General features: G+C 44.2%; 2 protein-coding genes across 4 annotated transcripts in view; one reads left to right on the top strand and one right to left on the bottom strand.

Moving 5' to 3' along the window:
- Positions 1-18,319, bottom strand: part of LGMN (legumain) — a 248,047-nt gene that overhangs the window by 148,461 nt on the left and 81,267 nt on the right. The window lies entirely within an intron of this gene.
- The window catches only part of RIN3 (Ras and Rab interactor 3), a 76,586-nt gene that overhangs the window by 22,656 nt on the left and 35,611 nt on the right, over positions 1-18,319 (top strand). For 2 of the 3 annotated variants that reach the window (XM_028717298.2, XM_077924600.1), the window contains exons 2-4: positions 1,504-1,693; positions 3,343-3,457; positions 15,844-15,916. In XM_028717298.2, coding sequence (XP_028573131.2) covers positions 1,504-1,693; positions 3,343-3,457; positions 15,844-15,916 — 378 coding nt within the window. Of the gene's footprint in view, positions 1-1,503; positions 1,694-3,342; positions 3,458-7,768; positions 8,107-15,843; positions 15,917-18,319 lie in introns of those variants that run through there. The other variant, XM_028717307.2, reaches the window with a different exon arrangement.

Below are 18,319 nucleotides of genomic sequence, written 5' to 3'. Positions count from 1 at the left end.
TCTCTGTGAGCCTGCACTTTTATATAGTCCTGGTAAGCTTATCAGGGCCTTGTGAGCCCAGCCACCATGAGGGTTTTGGGTGGAAAAGCAGAGAGAGATGGAGGAGGTTGTTCACCCTTTGCCTTGTCCAGCATTTCTCCACTGCAAATTTCATCCTGCAGGGTTTGAAATGTGAGCTTGCAGCTCAGGAACAGACCAGCACCCCTCTCACCCCACTGCTTTTCTCGTGTTTTTTTTTTTTAAAAAAACACCCCTTTCCCTCCTATTAAAAAAGTAGAAGAGGCCTCAGAGTTCTACTGTTCTGTGCTTGCATGAGCCATCACACAATTTCTCTTGCAATAACAATGCAGAGGTGGAGCTTATAATGTTACTCTTCACAAATTCTGTTCCACCTGCTCCTCACATCTGTGAATAAATCTAAATGTAGGCAGAAAACAGTCTGGATGTTTATTTTTAAAAGTGTTAATGATATTTTCGTAGAGCCTCTATAGGGACTCAGTAACAGATTGGTTAAGTCCTGGCCTGCTGTAACCTGCCCTCTGTATTCTAAAAGTGAGACATCTTCTCAGAATATTGCTTTGTTTGTGGAAGAGTAAATTGCTGAGATGTATGTGTTTTGTGCATGTGTGTACATGCGCAAAATAAATTTCAGCCAATGGAATTCAATATGATAAAATAGAGATCTGATTTATGTTCAGCTCTCTGGGTGAAGGTATTCTGCAGCTTTTCCATAATTAAAGTCCATCATATATTTTATTATTATTTAATTATATGACAGCTATTATTTAACTATTATATTTAATTACTGTTGAATAATATTGACTCTTATCCAATATTAATGCAGTTATATAAACAGTAAACAAACATAGATACATATATAATCAAGCTTCCTAGATTTGTATTAGGAACATCTGTAATGATCAATAAATGTTAACCAAACAGTATAATAACAACAACAACAACAACAACAACAACAACAACAACAACAACAACAACTATTATTATTATTATTTATTATTTATACCCTGCCCAGTTGGCTGGGTTTCCTCAGTCACTGTGGGCAGCTTCCAACAGAATATTAAAATACAATAGTCTATTAAACATTAAAAGCTTTCCTAAACAGGTCTGCTTTCAGATGTTTTACAAACAAAATGTATTACAAACAAGGCTGATATTACATATAATAAAGGAAAGGAGTTAATAGTTCTTGTTTGACATTTCATGTTGCATTTACTGGAACTTCTTTTGTAGCCGTAGTAGTAGGGAAATCAAAAGCTAGAAACCCAAACAGATGAGATGGGTCCTTGTAGGGCAAGGAATGGCTGCACAAGCTTCTTAGGATTCCCAACACATTCAGCGCAGTAATCAAGGGAAGCTGGTTAGTTGGATCTGACATAAGCTGCTGTGCCCTGTGTTTTCTGAGGGTCTTTCAATTCACACTTCTCTGTCCCAGTCAAGTTGCTGCAGCCGCCTCACAGGGGATTTGCTTGTGTCTTCTTGCAGGCCTGTCACAGACACCAGTGAAAAAGTGGAAGATGAGAACCATCTGGGCAAGCCAATTGCCCCAAGAAATTGCTGTCCCCCACCAGGCATCAGCGTCCTTGAGAAGCTCATCAAGACATGCCCGGTTTGGCTTCAGTTGAGCATCAGCCAGGAAAAAGCTGTCCAAATACTCTGCAAGGAGCCCGTAGGGGTATGTCTACACTTTCTCTGAAGAATACTGTTTCGTGGTCCTTGAGGGAGATGACATGCAGGCTTAGATCAGGGGGAGCCAATGTGCTCTACTCCAAATGTTGTTGAACTCCATCAGCCCCAACCAGTATGTCCAATGGACAGGAGTGATGGAATCTGGGATCCAACAACATCTGAAGGGCAACAGATTTCCTGACCCTAAACAAGATTCTGTTTTCTTAGTGTATTTTGCAGCTTTGTTCCTCTTCCCACTGATTTCACTATTTTAGACTGTTATCAGACATTTTGTGGGATAGTGCGTTTTAGCAAGTTTATAACGCATTTCAGCAAGTTTATAATGCATTTCAGCAAGTTATTCTCACTAACACATTCATTTTTATTTGTACTTTCCCTTAATATATGCATTCTGTACACCCTTCTTCTTCTTCTTCTTCTTGAAAAACTGCACCGCAAAATTTGGAAATGTGGGAATTTAGAGGGAAAGCTGCTTTTCAATTTGTGGATTGTTTCAGGAAGTGCTGATTAGGTAGGTTCCCATTAAAATGCAAACAAAACCAAATTTCTCCCCCACCTGTGCTCTGATTATAGTCTAGTGGACTTTCTTTAGCAGCAGAGAAATGTATTTAAATGATAGCCATCTATCCAACCTGGTGTTGTTTGGCTCCAGGACTTGACAGTCAGAAATTATGGACATACGGCAGAGTCCTACTGAAACCATCAACTTTGGTGTGGAGAGTCAGTGAAAGAAAGACTAATTCTATGATTCTATAGCATTAGGAAAGAGACCCATGCATAAAATGTGCATGTGTTAATTTATCACTTAAGATGCATAGGATGACTCTCACAGGCAGAGGTGTCCTAAAAGTAAAGGGTGTGTTCGTTTTTTAGTTTTAAAAGTTACAAAAATGGGGAGGAGATCCAGGACCCAGTGCCCCCAAAACCCAGGCCCATCCCTTAACAGCATTCCTAAACAGAGTCCATTCCAAAAAATAAAAAAGCATATTGTAGAGATGGCAAAGGTGCAGGAAAGCGTAATCGACATGATCAATGGGCTGGGGCAACACCCTATGAAGAAAGATGACAACACTGAGAGCTTTTTAGTTGCACATGACAGCCATTTATAACATGGTACTGTACATAGTGTGGAGAAAACGGATACGGTTCTTTTTCTCAGTCTCTCAAAATACCAGACCCTGGGGTTATACAATGAAGCTGAGCACTGGGAGATTCAAGACAGTGTCTTCACACCGTGCATAGTTAAACTGTGTATTTTTCTGACGTATGATGTAGTAATGGCCACCAACTTTGAAAGAGGATTAGAGAAATTAGTAGAGGATAAGGCTATGAATTGCATTTTACCTACAGGATCAGTAATAGCATGTATCTGAATATCAGTTGTTGAGAGAGGGCTATTGGGCTCAGATCCTTTTTGCAGGCTTCCTATAAGCATCTGGTTGGCTGCTATGGGAACAGAACTTTGGTTTACTCTAGACCTTTGGTCTGGTCCAGCAGGGACCTTTTATGTTCTTAAATAAAAGGTACATAAATCTTGACCCAGTTCTGATATGATGACTACTGAACAGGTCATACTTGAATGACCCCTTTTTGTTGTTGTTGCATGATTTCACACACACTCTTTTCTCTGTTTAGATATTCATGGTTCGGAAAGATGAGAACCTGAAAAATCTGCTTCTCTCAGTTCATTTTCCAGCCCTGGTGGAGGCTTCTGACATTTCAGAATACAGGATTAAAGAAGAAAAATCATGTAAGTTTATTCTTGAGTTTTGAGACTTATCTCTCCACCAAACTATTTTGCACCCTGTCCACAATATACCTGCACCTAGATCTTTTTCAATGCAAATGTGTGTGTCTCTTCATTATGATCTTCATTAAGATTCAGGACAGACAAAAGAAAGTGCTTCTTCACAAAGTGCATAGGAGAACAATGGAATGCACTCCCACAAAAAGTAGGGATGGCCACCAACTTGGATGACTTTAAAGTAGGGATTAGACAGATTTGCTGAACATAAGACTCTCAGTGGCTACTAACCCTGATGGTTATGTTCTACCATCACTGTCCAGAGGCAGCATGATTATGGATACCAGTTGCTGGAAACCACAGATGTCCAGCTGCTGCTTTGAATGCCTCCAGCCAAGGAGAACCCAAGCCTTAGTAAAGAGATTCTCTGTGGTTTTTCCATTCTCTTATCATTGTCTCATAAACACATTTCATATCAGTGTCTTCTCTAAACACTTGTTATCTTCACCAAACATGTTATGGCTCCACCGCCTGCTGGGCTTCCTGTTGATGACCTCCTTGGCCTCGCATTAAATACAAGTGTTCCTCCCCATCCTTTTTATCTACCCAGTTGCCAAGATTCCACATTGGCAGTTTCCTTTGCTTCAGTGAGAGTCCCTTTGGCATTCGAGTTGGAATTATCATTTTGCAAGGCGGCCATACAATGATGTCATCCATTCTTGTTCCTTCACAGTGCTTTGTTTGTGTATTTCTTTTCTTACTGCAGAAAGCTGAAGGGCTTCCTCAAACTGTTGCTGCTGTTGTTAGCAGGTGTAGTAATACTACATTAATGGTGGACAGTAAGTGACCCTCTGGAGGTTGTTGGACTCCAACTCCCATCAGCCCCCGTCAGCATGGCCAGTAATCAAGTCTGATGGGAGTTGGAGTCCAACAGCCTCTGGAGGGGCACAGGTTTCCTGCTCCTGTTCCTTCTTGGCATTCACACGAATTGGATGGCCTTCCTGTCTTCCTTGTCCTCAAGTATCTAGTTTGTGGAGTTATACTGCCCTTGGAGAGTCTAGTTTACCTATCATGGCTAATGTAATGACCTATCCTCAGTGATTTTGTCTGATCCCTTTCCACAGCTGTAGAAGATAATGGCCATCACTATGTCTTGAGGTCATGAATTCCACATTGGAATTGCTTTGCTGGGTCAGACAAATGTCCAAAATAAAATGTTAATGAAAGAGCCAAAGTTTCAATCAGGGACGGTGAGGAAAGGAGCACATCTGGTGTGGGCTGCTTCCATGTGACGCCACAGCCCAGCCAACAAGACATTCCAGACAGGAGCTGGGGTGCATGAGGCCCACACCATTAAGTACAGCACAGCTGCTGGATAAAACACAACATCTGGAAGCTTTAAAGGCATATCTCATCGGGGAGGATATGGAGGAGAGGGATGGCAGACAAGGATGGAAGGAGAGCGAGGAAAGTGCAAGGACGGACTTTACTAAAGGAGGAGGAGGAGGGGAGGAAGGGAACAAAAGAAGGATGTTGCCCTACCTCGGTGATGGCTGAGGGTGGGAAGAGAAAAGGGGAAGAAAGAGGAAAGGGTCTAAGGCTGTTGGCCCAGTGATGAACCAAGTGAAGAGAAAGGAAGAGGAGGAAGGATAGAACATGTGGAAACTGTATATTTACAAATAGAGATGCTTAGATGAAGCAGGCATCTCTGAAGATAAGTGACCACCTGGAGCTCCAAGGATCCTTGTAACCTTAGACAGGGCATCCTTGATAAACTGTATAAAACTACACCAGTTGGATGTTCTCCTTGCTTATATGGGGAGAAGGCATTTTACTTATGTGATTTTTGAAGTGGGATGTGTGCCCCTCCTTAATTACACTACTGGCAGTTTTCCAACGTAGACCTTCTAGTTACATAAGCCACCACCGCATGCCGGCCTTCACAGTTCCTGCTGATAAGGTTATTAAGTGAATTCAGATGCTAATGGCTACCCTGGAGTACCACAGCCTTCAAAATACAATGCCCTGTGCTCCAAGCAGCCTGGCACACAATGGCCCTCTTGCTGATGAAATTTCTCCAGCAGAATGTTCTCAGAAACTCCATTCACAGGGGTAATGAGTTGTGCCAAAGAGAGGTCAAACGCTTTAAACACATATATACTTTTCACAGTAGTTAACCATCTGAACTTCACAGCCTCCCGCATCCCCTCCCTGAAAAATAAAATAAAATAAAATGAGAGTTACGTTTTACCCTGATGCCCCCTGGAGAGCTTGAGCTCATTTTCTGATAAGCAGCATTGCAAGCTGGTGGTGTTTGCCTCGCTGCTGCTGCTTTTGGAAAGGTTAAAAAGAAGCAGCAAGCAACCAGCGTGCATACATTTCTTTGAGTATCTGGCACTGCAAACTGCTCAAGCCGCAGAAGTGCTTGGGGAATATTCATGGGCTTTATGGCATATCATGATTCAGAGAGTGTTAAATTAGCTTGAACAATTGAGGAGCTATGAAACTATCTCGAGTGGCATCCATGCATTATTCATAGGGAAGCTAATGAGGGAATTGAAGGGGATAACTAGGCAGAGGTAGGCAAAAGGCGGCTTTATTCTTTTGACTGAAGAGACCATTTTGCTCCGGCTTAATTCTGCATCAGTTTGGGAACTCCCGGGAGTTCGGTGTTGTTCGTGGCGGGCGTCATTTAGCCCACAGATACTGTGTGCTTTGAAATCTTCCGTTCCACGGCAAAAGATTTAATGAAATGTTGCATAAACTAATTGCAACACAATGCCAGTAATAGAATTGCCCCTTGGGGTTGTTTGTTACATGTGTATTCCGTGCTTCCCTCCTACTGCTTCTCCAAAGAGCTCTGCACCGTTCGTACATACTGTATTTATTTGCCATGTTTTATGTACAGTGGTACCTCGGGTTAGGGACGTGGGTGGCGCTGTGGGTTAAACCACAGAGCCTAGGACTTGCCAATCAGAAGGTCAGCAGTTCGAATCCCTGCGATGGGGTGAGCTCCTGTTGCTCGGTCCCTGCTCCTGCCAACCAAGCAGTTCAAAAGCACATCAAAGTGCAAGTAGATAAATAGGTACCGCTCCAGCGGGAAGATAAATGGCATTTCCATGCGCTGCTCTGGTTCACCAGAAGTGGCTTAGTCACGCTGGCCACATGACCCAGAAGCTGTACGCCGGCTCCCTCGGCCAATAAAGCAAGATGAGCGCCACAACCCCAGAGTCGGTCACGACTGGACCTAATGGTCAGGGGTTCCTTTACCTTTACCTTTGCCTCGGGTTCCGGAGGACCGTTCTTAACCTGAAACTGTTCTTAACCTGAAGCCCCACTTTAGCTAATGGGGCCTCCTGCTGCCGCTGCGCCGCCGGAGTATGATTTCTGTTCTCATCCTGAAGCAAAGTTTTTAACCCGAGGTACTATTTCTGGGTTAGTGGAGTCTGTAACCTGAAGCGTATGTAACCTGAAGCGTCTGTAACCCGAGGTACCACTGTACCTTCTTTCTGCTGATGAGCTCAAGGCACTACACAGTTAAAATAATGGATTATAATTGATGACATATGTGCTATCCCGAGACATCGCCTCCTGCAAGTCAAGGCTCAAGGTACATAGTACCAAAGGCTGACCAAGGTATTTTGGCACCCAAGGCAGGAAACTCCACACGTGCCCCTCTCTGGAAGCAAAAACACAGCAATAATTAAATAATGTAACAATTTGCTACCTTTTCACGGCACCCCAAGCCAGCTGCCTGTAAACAGCAGCCTCACCCAACGAGGGATAGGGCAGGTCTCAAGGAGAAGAAGCAAATTTGGTTGCCTTGGCTACAGATGAGGTATTATTCTTATTTTTTGTGCAGGGGCTGTTCTGTACCACAGTATTAATTTTATTATCACTGTCAAACTGTCAATTACTGGATTCTATGCATTTTAATGATCTGGTCTTTCATGTAGTGTATCGGAAACCGCTTTGTATTCAGTATATAACGAAAAGCGGTATACAAATAAACAAAGAAATAGAGAAATAAAATTTCCAGGAGGGCAGGAGCCAAATAGCAACAGGTCCTAGCCAGGCTAATGGAGGAAGCCTTGCTGCCTCTAACCGTTCCCCTTCACCGCAAGTGGGTGAAATGGGTGCAGATGGAGACAGTTGTGGAGACCCAGAGCTAATTGGTACTGGATCCTGAGCAGATTGATTCCTCAGCCCCAGATCATCAACTTCCCCAACCTACCTCTTCCTTTGATTCAGCTAGATGAAAAGGCTGCTGAAGGAGGCAGTTTTGGTAAAGGAGGAATCAAGTGCCTTTGGTCCCAGCTAGACTAAATGAATGGTTGCAGAGCTAGTTCCAAAGTAGTGTCCTGTCGACATCAATGCTACCTTCTGACCAGTGACAGCAAAGAGTTAAGTAGCATGGAGAAGTGGCAGGAAGACAACATTTGATTTCCAAATTCAATCCCATTCAGTGTACGGAAGATGTCACCACAGACATGCAGGACGATCCTTGGAGCCTCTGGGATGTTGCATTCCGGTCATGGTGACTCATTCTATTTTTAGGTCAAGTATCTCTGTCCGTTCTCCATATTTAGTAACTTTGACCGCAGCACACCAGAGCAAACTCAGGGTCGTGCCTCTGATTTCCTTCCTCATTCAGGGTAAGTTGCCCACCTTGTTGTATCTACTCGTGAATTATCTGTATAAATTTTTTGAAAAAGAAGAGAAATTCTCTCTCATATATTTTTTTCTAAGGATACAATAACATTGGTAGTGCCTGCATGCCAGGGCAATCTGATAGACTTCCTGCAGTTTAAATCATTATTTTTTTTAAAAAAAGGTAACTTTGCTTTAGCAAAGTTAATTGGCTTCAGACTAACTGTACACATGGATTAAACATGGAGAGCAAAGGATTTAGCTGAGCTAAAGCATGATTCCTTCCACTGACCTTGGGATTCTCAAACAAATGTCATTATTAAGGTCAGAACTATTCACTAGTGTAAACAAAGGGAGAGGAGAGCGAAGTTTTATAGCCAGGAAATGTGCCTGTTCAGACTGAAGTAGCTTTCAAAAGAAGCATTCCTGATAATGGTTTGTAGTGGTACAGACTCAAAGCAGTGCTAGTAAAGGTAAAGGGACCCCTGACCATTAGGTCCAGTCGTGGCTGACTCTGGGGTTGCGGCGCTCATCTCCCTTTACTGGCCGAGGGAGCCGGTGTACAGCTTCTGGGTCATGTGGTCAGCATGACTAAGCCGCTTCTGGCGAACCAGAGCAGCGCACGGAAACGCCGTTTACCTTCCCGCCAGAGTGGTACCTATTTATCTACTTGCACTTTGACGTGCTTTCGAACTGCTAGGTTGGCAGGAGCAGGGACCGAGCAACAGGAGCTCACCCCGTCGCAGGGATTCGAACCGCGACCTTCTGATTAGCAAGTCCTAGGCACTGTGGTCAGAACCCACAGCACCACCCGCGTCCCCAAAGCAGTGCTAACGGGGGCCAAATCCTGTATCACAGGCTGGATAGAGTGCTGGACTGCAACTTTGGGTATCTGAGTATCCTCACACCAATTTAAAGGTCACTATTTCTCTGTCTTAGGGTTGCTGGGCACAGGGGCAGTCCTGCCATGAAGCATGGTGAAGGGATTGGGGCAGCTGAAGCCCGGGACTCCATGGTGCATGGCCCACCCCCACCCCCAGAGATGGCCACCAGCATTACTTCAGTTGTGAAGCACACAATTAGCATTTCTCTCCCCCACAGCCATGGCACGCTTACAAACGTGTGGGAACCTTTTTCAGTCCGAGGGGCACATCTCTTCTGGGCAAACTTCTGCAGGCCAGTGTTGGGCAGGGTCAGAAGAACAATGAATTTAAATGTTTCCAGGGCCGGCTCACCCATGAGGCTGGGTGAGGCAGCTTCCTCAGGTGGGGGGAAGCTCAAGAACAGGCCCTTCTGCAGGTGCCCTGCCTTCGCTACAAGAGATGCAGTGCAGGCAGAAGTGCCAAGGAGATCTTGCCCAAAATCTAACGAAACCTTGTCAAAATCCCATGAGGTATGAGATCGCGTGAGATTTCAGCAAGGACTCACAATATCTCACCAGAACCCACGGTCAACATCACCCCTTTGTAGGTGCTGCTGCACATCCCAGGTAAGAGAGGCTTCAGTGGGGCAGGGCAACACATTTTGCCTCAGGCAGTGAAACAGGGTGTTCCACCCCTGAATGTTACCTTTGTGCTGTATGCTACTTTCAGCACACACTTGACACCCCTCTCTATCCTCCACCCAGGCAAGCAAGAGTCATTATTTGAGCTGAAGGACAACTAGCCAGGCAAAAAATCATCAAGGGTGTGTGGGGGTGTGTCATTTGGACTCTTTGTCAGGTAACAAGAAGTTTGGGGGCAGCCCTGGTTGTGAGGATCCACCTGGGGGAAAGCCTGTGTGTACCGCCCCGAGTTCTGTTGTGCGGGAGAGACTGTCCTGTATCAGTTTGTCACCAACTAGTAGTGAAGTCTACATATTTTGCTCTTGGGGGTCGGGCAGGGCCAGCCCAGTAAAATTCGTTGTCTGAAATGAAGAACAGGATTGCACAACCTACAAAGGAATAGGGCTTTCTACCACTTTGTGTTTCGTTTGTGTCGTTGCAAACACCGAGTTGTAATATGGTTGCTTTTTGTTTAAATGAATGTACAGGGGACTATTTTGCTTGCACAGTGGTTCACGAGGGGTGGGTGTCAAAAGTTTAAGGGGAAGTGTTGCTCAGGCAGTTTTGTAAGGCAGGGGTGATGATTCATGGGTGCTTGCGCGTCACCAAGAAAGAGGACTCAAGATTTGTACAAGCTATAAACTGAGAAATGCAATGTATCTCATCAGAGTCAACAAGACTGTGACCCAGAAACTGCAATTAATCCAGAATGCAGCAGCTAGACTGGTGACTGGGAGTGGCCGCCAGGACCACATAACACCGGTTCTGAGAGATCTGCATTGGCTCCCAGTACGTTTCCGAGCACAATTCAAAGTGTTGGTGCTGACCTTTAAAGCCCTAAACGGCCTCGGTCCAGTATACCTGAAGGAGCGTCTCCATCCCCATCGTTCAGCCCGGACACTGAGATCCAGCGCTGAGGGCCTTCTGGCGGCTCCCTCATTGTGAGAAGTAAGGTTACAGGGAACCAGGCAGAGGGCCTTCTTGGTAGTGGCGCCTGCCCTGTGGAACGCCCTCCCAGCAGATGTCAAAGCAATAAACAACTATTTTACTTTTAAAAGTCATCTGAAGGCAGCCCTCTTTAGGGAAGTTTTTAATGTTTGATGCTGTACTGTTTTTAATATTCAGTTGGAAGCCGCCCAGAGTGGCTGGGGAAACCCAGCCAGATGGGCGGGGTATAAATAATAAATTATTATTATTATTATTATTATTATTATTATTATTATTATTATTATTATTATTATTATTATTATTATTATCAGGGGACCCATGTGCCTGTTCAACCTGATGTTTAAGCGCTTTCTGTTGATGGGCGACTTCAAGGCCTCTGCTCTCTTTTTGAGTCATTCTGCAAGCTGTGCTTGGAGCAGACGGCTGTTCAGATAGAGATCCTCTTCAAACAGGGGCCTGTTCCCTGCAAAATAGGACATATCACTACCCTACATTTGGCTAATTATGGACTAATCTGTCCATTTTGGTTTCTCTCAGATTTTCATCCCCCCCCCCCCCCCAATCATAAGTTCAGTTCCTCACATTTCTGCATCAGTTCGCTATTTTATTTAAAGTCTTCATGAAAATTAATCAGCATTTTAGTGTTACTATGGGACGGACAAATCTCCTTTTCAGTTTCTTGAATTTTCTCATTTTCCCAGTTCTCCACATTTCCACATCAGTTTGTGCTTTTTAAAAAACTTCATGAAGACTCATCAGCATTTTAGTTTCAATTTCCCTTAATCTACACATTTTTCTACGCAGTTGTGCATGATATACACATTTTGCAATTTCCCATAATAAACCCAGTTTTTATCACTTTTTTAAAAAAAAAGTCTGTGTGCTGCATCATCATATGATTAAGACAAGTGTGAATTTCAAAGGGAGGAATCCAGTGTAGCACTAACTCCCTCATTGTGTCTGTGCAAGGATTTCTGCTTACACAACTAAATCCCCCCCCCACCTCGCACCCATCCCTAAATCTGTTCTGAGGTTTTCCCCAACCCTCTGAAGCAGATTGGGGGAGGGTGTAGGGCTCATGGAGGAATAAGAGAGGGGTAGAAATTCTACTGCACAAAAAGACATCCTTGCGTCTTGAACAGCGCCGATAGGTTAGCTGCATTTCAGTTCACACATTGTTTTGGGAAGTGCAGATTAGGTCTATGTGTCACATGGAGCTTTGTCCTCCAACATCTCACTGCTGCCCCCCGCACATCACATCGTCAGATACCTGAGTGGCCCCCCACATTATTTCCATTGGTTGGGTTGGCCTGGGGGCTGGGGACCACTTTGTATCCTAGGGTAGTTTGCTTTCTGTAAAAATAAGATATATAATCAGAGTATTTCCAGAATCAGAGAAGAGTCGAGTTTTTTATTCAAAGTATAATAGGGATTTTCCATACTGTCCTGAAAATGTCAGAGTTGATGGGAACTCTGCCCCAGGTTATTTGAAAGAAAACTTGAAGCAGTTCTTGAGGCAGCCAGAAAACACAAAGCAGTTTTCATTTTAAACTTTAATCACTTTCTCTAAGGTGAAACTTCCTGAGGAAAGGAAAGAAAATCTCCCTCTTGTAAGTAGGCACAATTTCCTTCTTTCTGTTCTGTTTTCTTTTGAACAAAAGGCCTTGCCTTGCCTTGTGCCCCAGTAGTGTAGGTGTTTCTCAGAATTCACATGTTATTGATGAGAAAATATGTGGACATCGAAGCAGCGCAGTACCTTTTGGCAGGACCAACTTAACCACCAAAAATAGTGAGCGAGCTTGTGAGTTCTTCAGAATTTTTCTTCAGGTTAGGAGTTAGGTAGAAGAAAAAAATAGCTGGCAGGCTTACCTGAGAGCAACAGGTGGCAGTGAAAACAGGTGTACCTTGCATCAGCATCTCTCTGGGGCCTTGTGGGAGTTAAAATGGTCACTCCTACCACTGAAAAATTATTTACATGGGTGGGCCCAGGGCAGGTAGACCTCAGCAGTAGGCAGTACAGTAGTAGAGTGTGCCTTAGGGCAGAAGCAGTTTGACACATGGGGTGGTGCTGCTACACTAGCTTCCTGGCATGTGGGTCACTGTTGCTTACTGGGGGGAAAGGGGCAGGGTGATGCAAATGCATTGGCCTAGATTGGCTGACCCAGGGGTGCCAGCTATAGGGGTGGAAGGGGCTTCAGCCCCCTCAATATTTGTAGGCAGGGGGTTGAGCTCCCCAATATTGCGGGGGGCACCATTCCACACCGCCTCCAGTGAGCACTGGTGCACTGGGTCGGGGCAGGAGGCATGGAGAGCACTTGTCACCCTCTCTGCTGTGATCACTTCCTCAAAGGGACACCCACACGTCCCAGCAGGCCTGGCCAGCCTGGGGGGCGGGTGTCACGCATGAGATGTCATGCACGCATGACAGCCCCCCCCCCCCCAATGTTGGGCCCAACTTGGCGTGCCTGCTGCCACCTCACCCCTCCTGCTCCTGGTGTGCTATAGGGACCCAGCTAACTGGAAGCTGGCATACAGCTCTGTCCCTCCCAGCAAGCTGCTTCTGCTGAAGGTGCCGTGTGTTGGTGTCAAAGCTGAGAGATTTCCACTAGTCTCCCACCCTCTCAGCTAACTTGAAGGGTGATAGTGATGCAGCAATAAAACTGCTAGCACATTTGCAAAGCTAAGCAGAGTTCAGTATGGTTTCAAATTGGTTGGGGGACTGCATGTTGAAATCTTGCCTTGCAGAGGATTGAACAAGATTTCCCTCTTGGTCCCTTCCAGCTCTATATATCTATGATCCTCCCTCCCTCTCTGCCTCTCTCTCATTGGAACATGCTAGTCCAGGGGTGAAGAACCTTTTTGGCTTAGTGGGCTAGAGCTTTATCTCCCCGCATCCCCATAGGCCAACTTTGAGAAGTGGGCGGGACTACCCAGGTGCCAATCATTCAATGTCAGGATGATATTAGGTGACTGGTAGGCCACCTGATAGGTGGCCAATCCCCCCTACCTGTCAAAGTTGACTCACAGGGATTCCCCTGCCATCTAAGGTTTTACTTCATGCTTTTCATCTTGAGTCTGTGAATTGGTTAACCTTTAAGGTGCCTCAAGACTCTTTTACTTGTTCTTGTTGATGCTAACATTTATATAACCACCCATCAGTAATATCTTCTAGATACTTTTCAGCAGACATTTGCAAACTGCACCCTCCCCCCCCCCCCGCCCCTGCACACACATCAGTGACCTGCACACACATCAGTGATGTGAACAGGAAACAAAAACTGAACTATGCATGCTAATCATTTTCTACTAATAATTAAGCTGATATCCAGGAAAGAGGTTTTAAAACACACACTCAAAAAGTCCCTCCTGTAGTTAGTTAGTTAGTTAATCAATAAATAATATTTTGAGGTGGTCATTTTGCTGCTCCTATTGCATATAATACCTTGCCTTTGTCCAGGACATTAATATTTCTCAGGCTTAAAAAAAGCTTTGAATGGCATTTTTTTACACATATGAAACTAAAAGCACTTTCTAGCCCCTCTTGTACTATTTGCGCTCATCTGCAAATGTTCTTAATGTCAGGTGGAAAGTGGAAGAGAGCTATTTATAAATCCAATCTGCATTCTAGCCAGTGCCTGATTTTTACATTTGCATTGCAAAAGCCACTTTGTGTGTGTGAAAACACCCTGGCGGGGCTCTCATGTAGCTGGTGTGAAGAGAGTCTGTTTTACTTTTTGTTTTGAAACTTACTTTGTGTTCATGAAAGGAAATTTGAATGAACTGACCTTCGCAAGTAAGTTGTAATGTGTTAGAGTGGAGGGCAGGAGGAGAGGGAGAGAATGAAAGAGAGAGGGGAGCAATGGATGCAACCACTATAATGCTTTGCTTGTTATGAGAGAAAACTGGTGCCCTTAGGCAACCAAAATGATTGAGAGACCGCAGCAAGCCCCTCCACTTTGAGAAAGGTTGACTCAGTTGCTGTACCTGATCACCTGTTTATCACCTGTTAGTTCTTTAATTCAGCAGTCATATAAAATGCAGAAGTGAACAGGTTAAATTGTTTGCCAGTATGAAGGTGCATTAAAAGACGCCTGCTTCTTGGGAAATTAAGAGACGCCTGCTTCTTGGGAGGAAAGCAATGACAAACCTAGACAGCATCTTGAAAAGTAGAGACATCACCTTGCCAACAAAGGTCCGTATTGTTAAAGCTATGGTTTTCCCAGTAGTGATGTATGGAAGTGAGAGCTGGACCATCAAGAAGGCTGATCGCCGAAGAATTGATGCTTTTGAATTATGGTGTTGGAGGAGACTCTTGAGAGTCCCATGGACTGCAAGAAGATCAAAGCTCTCCATTCTGAAGGAAATCAGCCCTGAGTGCTCACTGGAAGGACAGATCCTGAAGCTGAGGCTCCAATACTTTGGCCACCTCATGAGAAGAAAAGACTCCCTGGAAAAGACCCTGATGTTGGGAAAGATGGAGGGCACAAGGAGAAGGGGACGACAGAGGACGAGATGGTTGGATAGTGTTCTTAAAGCTACCAGCATGAGTTTGACCAAACTGTGGGAGGCAGTGGAAGACAGGAGTGCCTGGCGTGCTCTGGTCCATGGGGTCACGAAGAGTCGGACACAACTAAACAACTAAACAACAACAACATCAATGATGGTGCATTTTGGGGAAAAGCTTCTCCCATTGATTTCTTCCTCTTATGCAGGTGTACTCAGCATAGATCCTTTACCTATAGAAAGATGGCAATGCTACGCCTACAGCTCGGTGACTCCGCCAACATCTCCCTTCAGAGAAATTCATGAACAGTACATGAAATATGCTGTGGAAAGCTGGTCTCTTGGTGCTAGGTGGCTTGAGAATTAATTGCATAGCAGGAAGCTACTTCCACAAGACCTTTTGTATGTGATACTAGGCTTGTGGAATGGTCATGACACAATACGAAACCGTTTCTAAAATGCTGCCTCTGAACAACTGGGAAAGCAGAACTAAGTTTAGGAGAGTGAAATATTTCTTTAAATAAACTGTTTATCTTTAGTTCCTTCACTGTTCCTTGCTAATTTCGCTGTACCGTATCTTATAAAAATGTATAAAATTTAGATTAACATTTTGCCATGTGAATGAGTGTTTTGCAATGCTTCCTAGTTCAAATATGAAATGTTCACGTGCTCATTCCTTGAGGATTCATCAGCTTCCTGATTTATACAGAAAAGTCCCTGATTTTTTCCTCTCTTGTTTCTCAATCAGTACTGTATTTGGAAGGGTCCTTTCTCGTGTTTGAAGATATCTTCAAACTGATTGCATTCTACTGTGTCAGTAGGTAAGTTGGATTTATGTTTTCCGATTATGGTGTCTCTGTTCACATATGGGAATGTTCAGTGGGGAGATTCTAGGACAACATAGCCCATCAAATTGGGTGATTACTTACGCATCGCCAAAAAGAGAGGACAAAAAGGCCAGCAATCAAAAAGGGCACATTTGCATAACATTTGCATCTCTTAACAGGCATCCTTGCTTTTGGCTGTGGGGACATCTTGAAGACTTACTTATCCCAACAGGTCTACGCAGTTGTTAAAAACTTTTTTGAGGAGTCATTCATTTAATGATTCTGCTTAGGTACTTCTAATGGTGTGTGTGTCTATATATCGTTGCATACCGCCCTGATATTTTGCGAGAGGTTAGCATATAAATCTTTTATAAATAAATGTGTTTTGCAACTGAACAAAACCAGAAAACTGTCACTGCATATTCACTCCCTTGTGTACGTGAATGTGAGAAGGCAAATTATGAAAGAAAGCTTCTCATTTGATGTTGTTGTTACTGGTTATATCTGTACACCACGTTGATAGCATGTTTCGGTGAACACAGAGCTGCTGCCACTCTTCCTCATAATGCTAAATAACATAGAATCATAGAATTGTAGAGTTGGAAGGGTCCCTAAGAGTCATCTAGTACAAACCTCTGCAAATGCAGGAATCTCAACTAAGTTGTGTGATGTCATTGCCCTCTGTTTCCTTGCCCTTATGCGACTTCATTGGCTGCTGCTTGCAAGGGGTGGGAAAACTCTGAGCATAGTGACATCAGTTCCCAAGTCTCTAACTAAACATCAATGGGGAGACATAGTGTGGGCACGAGTTCCTCTTAGTTTGGACAATGTACAATTGCTCAGTGACCAAATTCCAGCAGGGGTATAGGAGGCCCTGATTTTAAAAATATTCAAGGGCATACAGAATGCTTTCAATTGGTGGGGGAGAGGCTGTTTGGCAAATTAATTTTTAACACACTCAGTAAAAGTGACGTCCAAATTTATGTATGGATTTTCAAAAGAACAAAAGAAAGGAGGTAGGGGAAGGAGTGAGGGAAAATTGAGTCCTTCAAATAAGTAAGTGTCTTCTGAAACCAAGTATTCTGGCTAGCCTTGGGAATATCTGTTATAAGTAAAATTGCCTGTTAATGGGAGTTGTTGTTGTCGTCATCTGTTTTTCTCGAATGACAATGGAGTATGCCTCTGGGGGTGAAGTCAAACTGCTGTGTTAGCAGCACTGAAGGGACCTCCCCAAGACACAAGCCTGGGCAGGGTGTATGGAGGTCCTGGGCTGCCCAGATGACAAGGCCTTCCCATTAGCCTTACTGATTGATGTGGTCCAAAGGAAAGCAGAGCCATATGCTTGGCACCAGCTTGGCTGCAGGAGTCGCTGGAAGGAGGTGTACAAGGCACCACCCAACCACCCTAGGGACTCCACCCCGGAATTGTGTAGGGTTTACTCCTTAGCTCTACCTTCTCCTGAAAGTATCCCACAGGGCAGTGGAGGTTTAGGATCAGAGTTTTCCTTCTCCTAGATGGGCTACCTTCCCAGGTTGACAAGCCCCATCTGCCCCTATGAGATTACTTGCTAAAGAAAAGATTGTGTGATTAATGTTAAGACTAAGGATAGGTGAATATTTCAGTTTTGACTTCTCTCAGTTTATCATTTTTCCAGTGCTCAGTTCTCCACATTTACACACCAGTTTGCCAGGTTTTTTTAAGTCCCTCTGAAACTTCACCAGCATTTTAGTGTGGATTTCTCTCCATGTGTACATTTTTGTATGCCATCTTGCCTAATTCAAACATTTTTGCAATGCATTTTTTTCCTAATACAGTATGGGGGCCTTTTTATTGTTTCTTTCATAAATACAGGCATTTTAATGCACATTTTACTTTAAGATGTGCATTTTTGTATACATTACTTGGCTGGAGAACCACACTGCAAGAGTTGGAGAAGTGAAATTTTCAAAAGACGTCTGTGTTTGGGTTCATGAATTAGGAATATCCACCCTTAAATGAAAATTGGACTTAGTTTCTCCCTCATCCCTAGTTAAGGCCAACAGTAGCTGAAGGGGAGAGGAAAGGCCATCATGAGTTCATCTCTTAGCCATCCTGGGATCTGTCAAGGCAGGCAGTTTGCTCAGCACTCGTGCCAGTCATATGAAAGAATGATTTCCTGCGGTGCAGAGAAACTACAAGCCAAGTGAGCTATTTGAAACTCAGCTGTTCCAAGCTGTTTTTAAAAGAATGATAATTGACTTTGGGTTAGCAATAAAAAGAGCCAGACTTCCTCTCCACCCCACCCTCGCCATCTCACAGGACCAGTACTATGAACTCTCCTGTGGGAAGGATCCCAGGAGAGAAATGCAGGTCAGCAAAGGCCACATCAGAGCCTGCTTCAGTTGGATTACCCTCCTG

The sequence above is a fragment of the Podarcis muralis genome, chromosome 1, assembly GCF_964188315.1.
Source record: "Podarcis muralis chromosome 1, rPodMur119.hap1.1, whole genome shotgun sequence".
In the NCBI taxonomy this organism is placed as follows: domain Eukaryota; kingdom Metazoa; phylum Chordata; class Lepidosauria; order Squamata; family Lacertidae; genus Podarcis; species Podarcis muralis.
The sequence above is the reverse complement of the archived record's forward strand: the minus strand, read 5'-3'. Positions and strand labels throughout refer to the sequence as shown.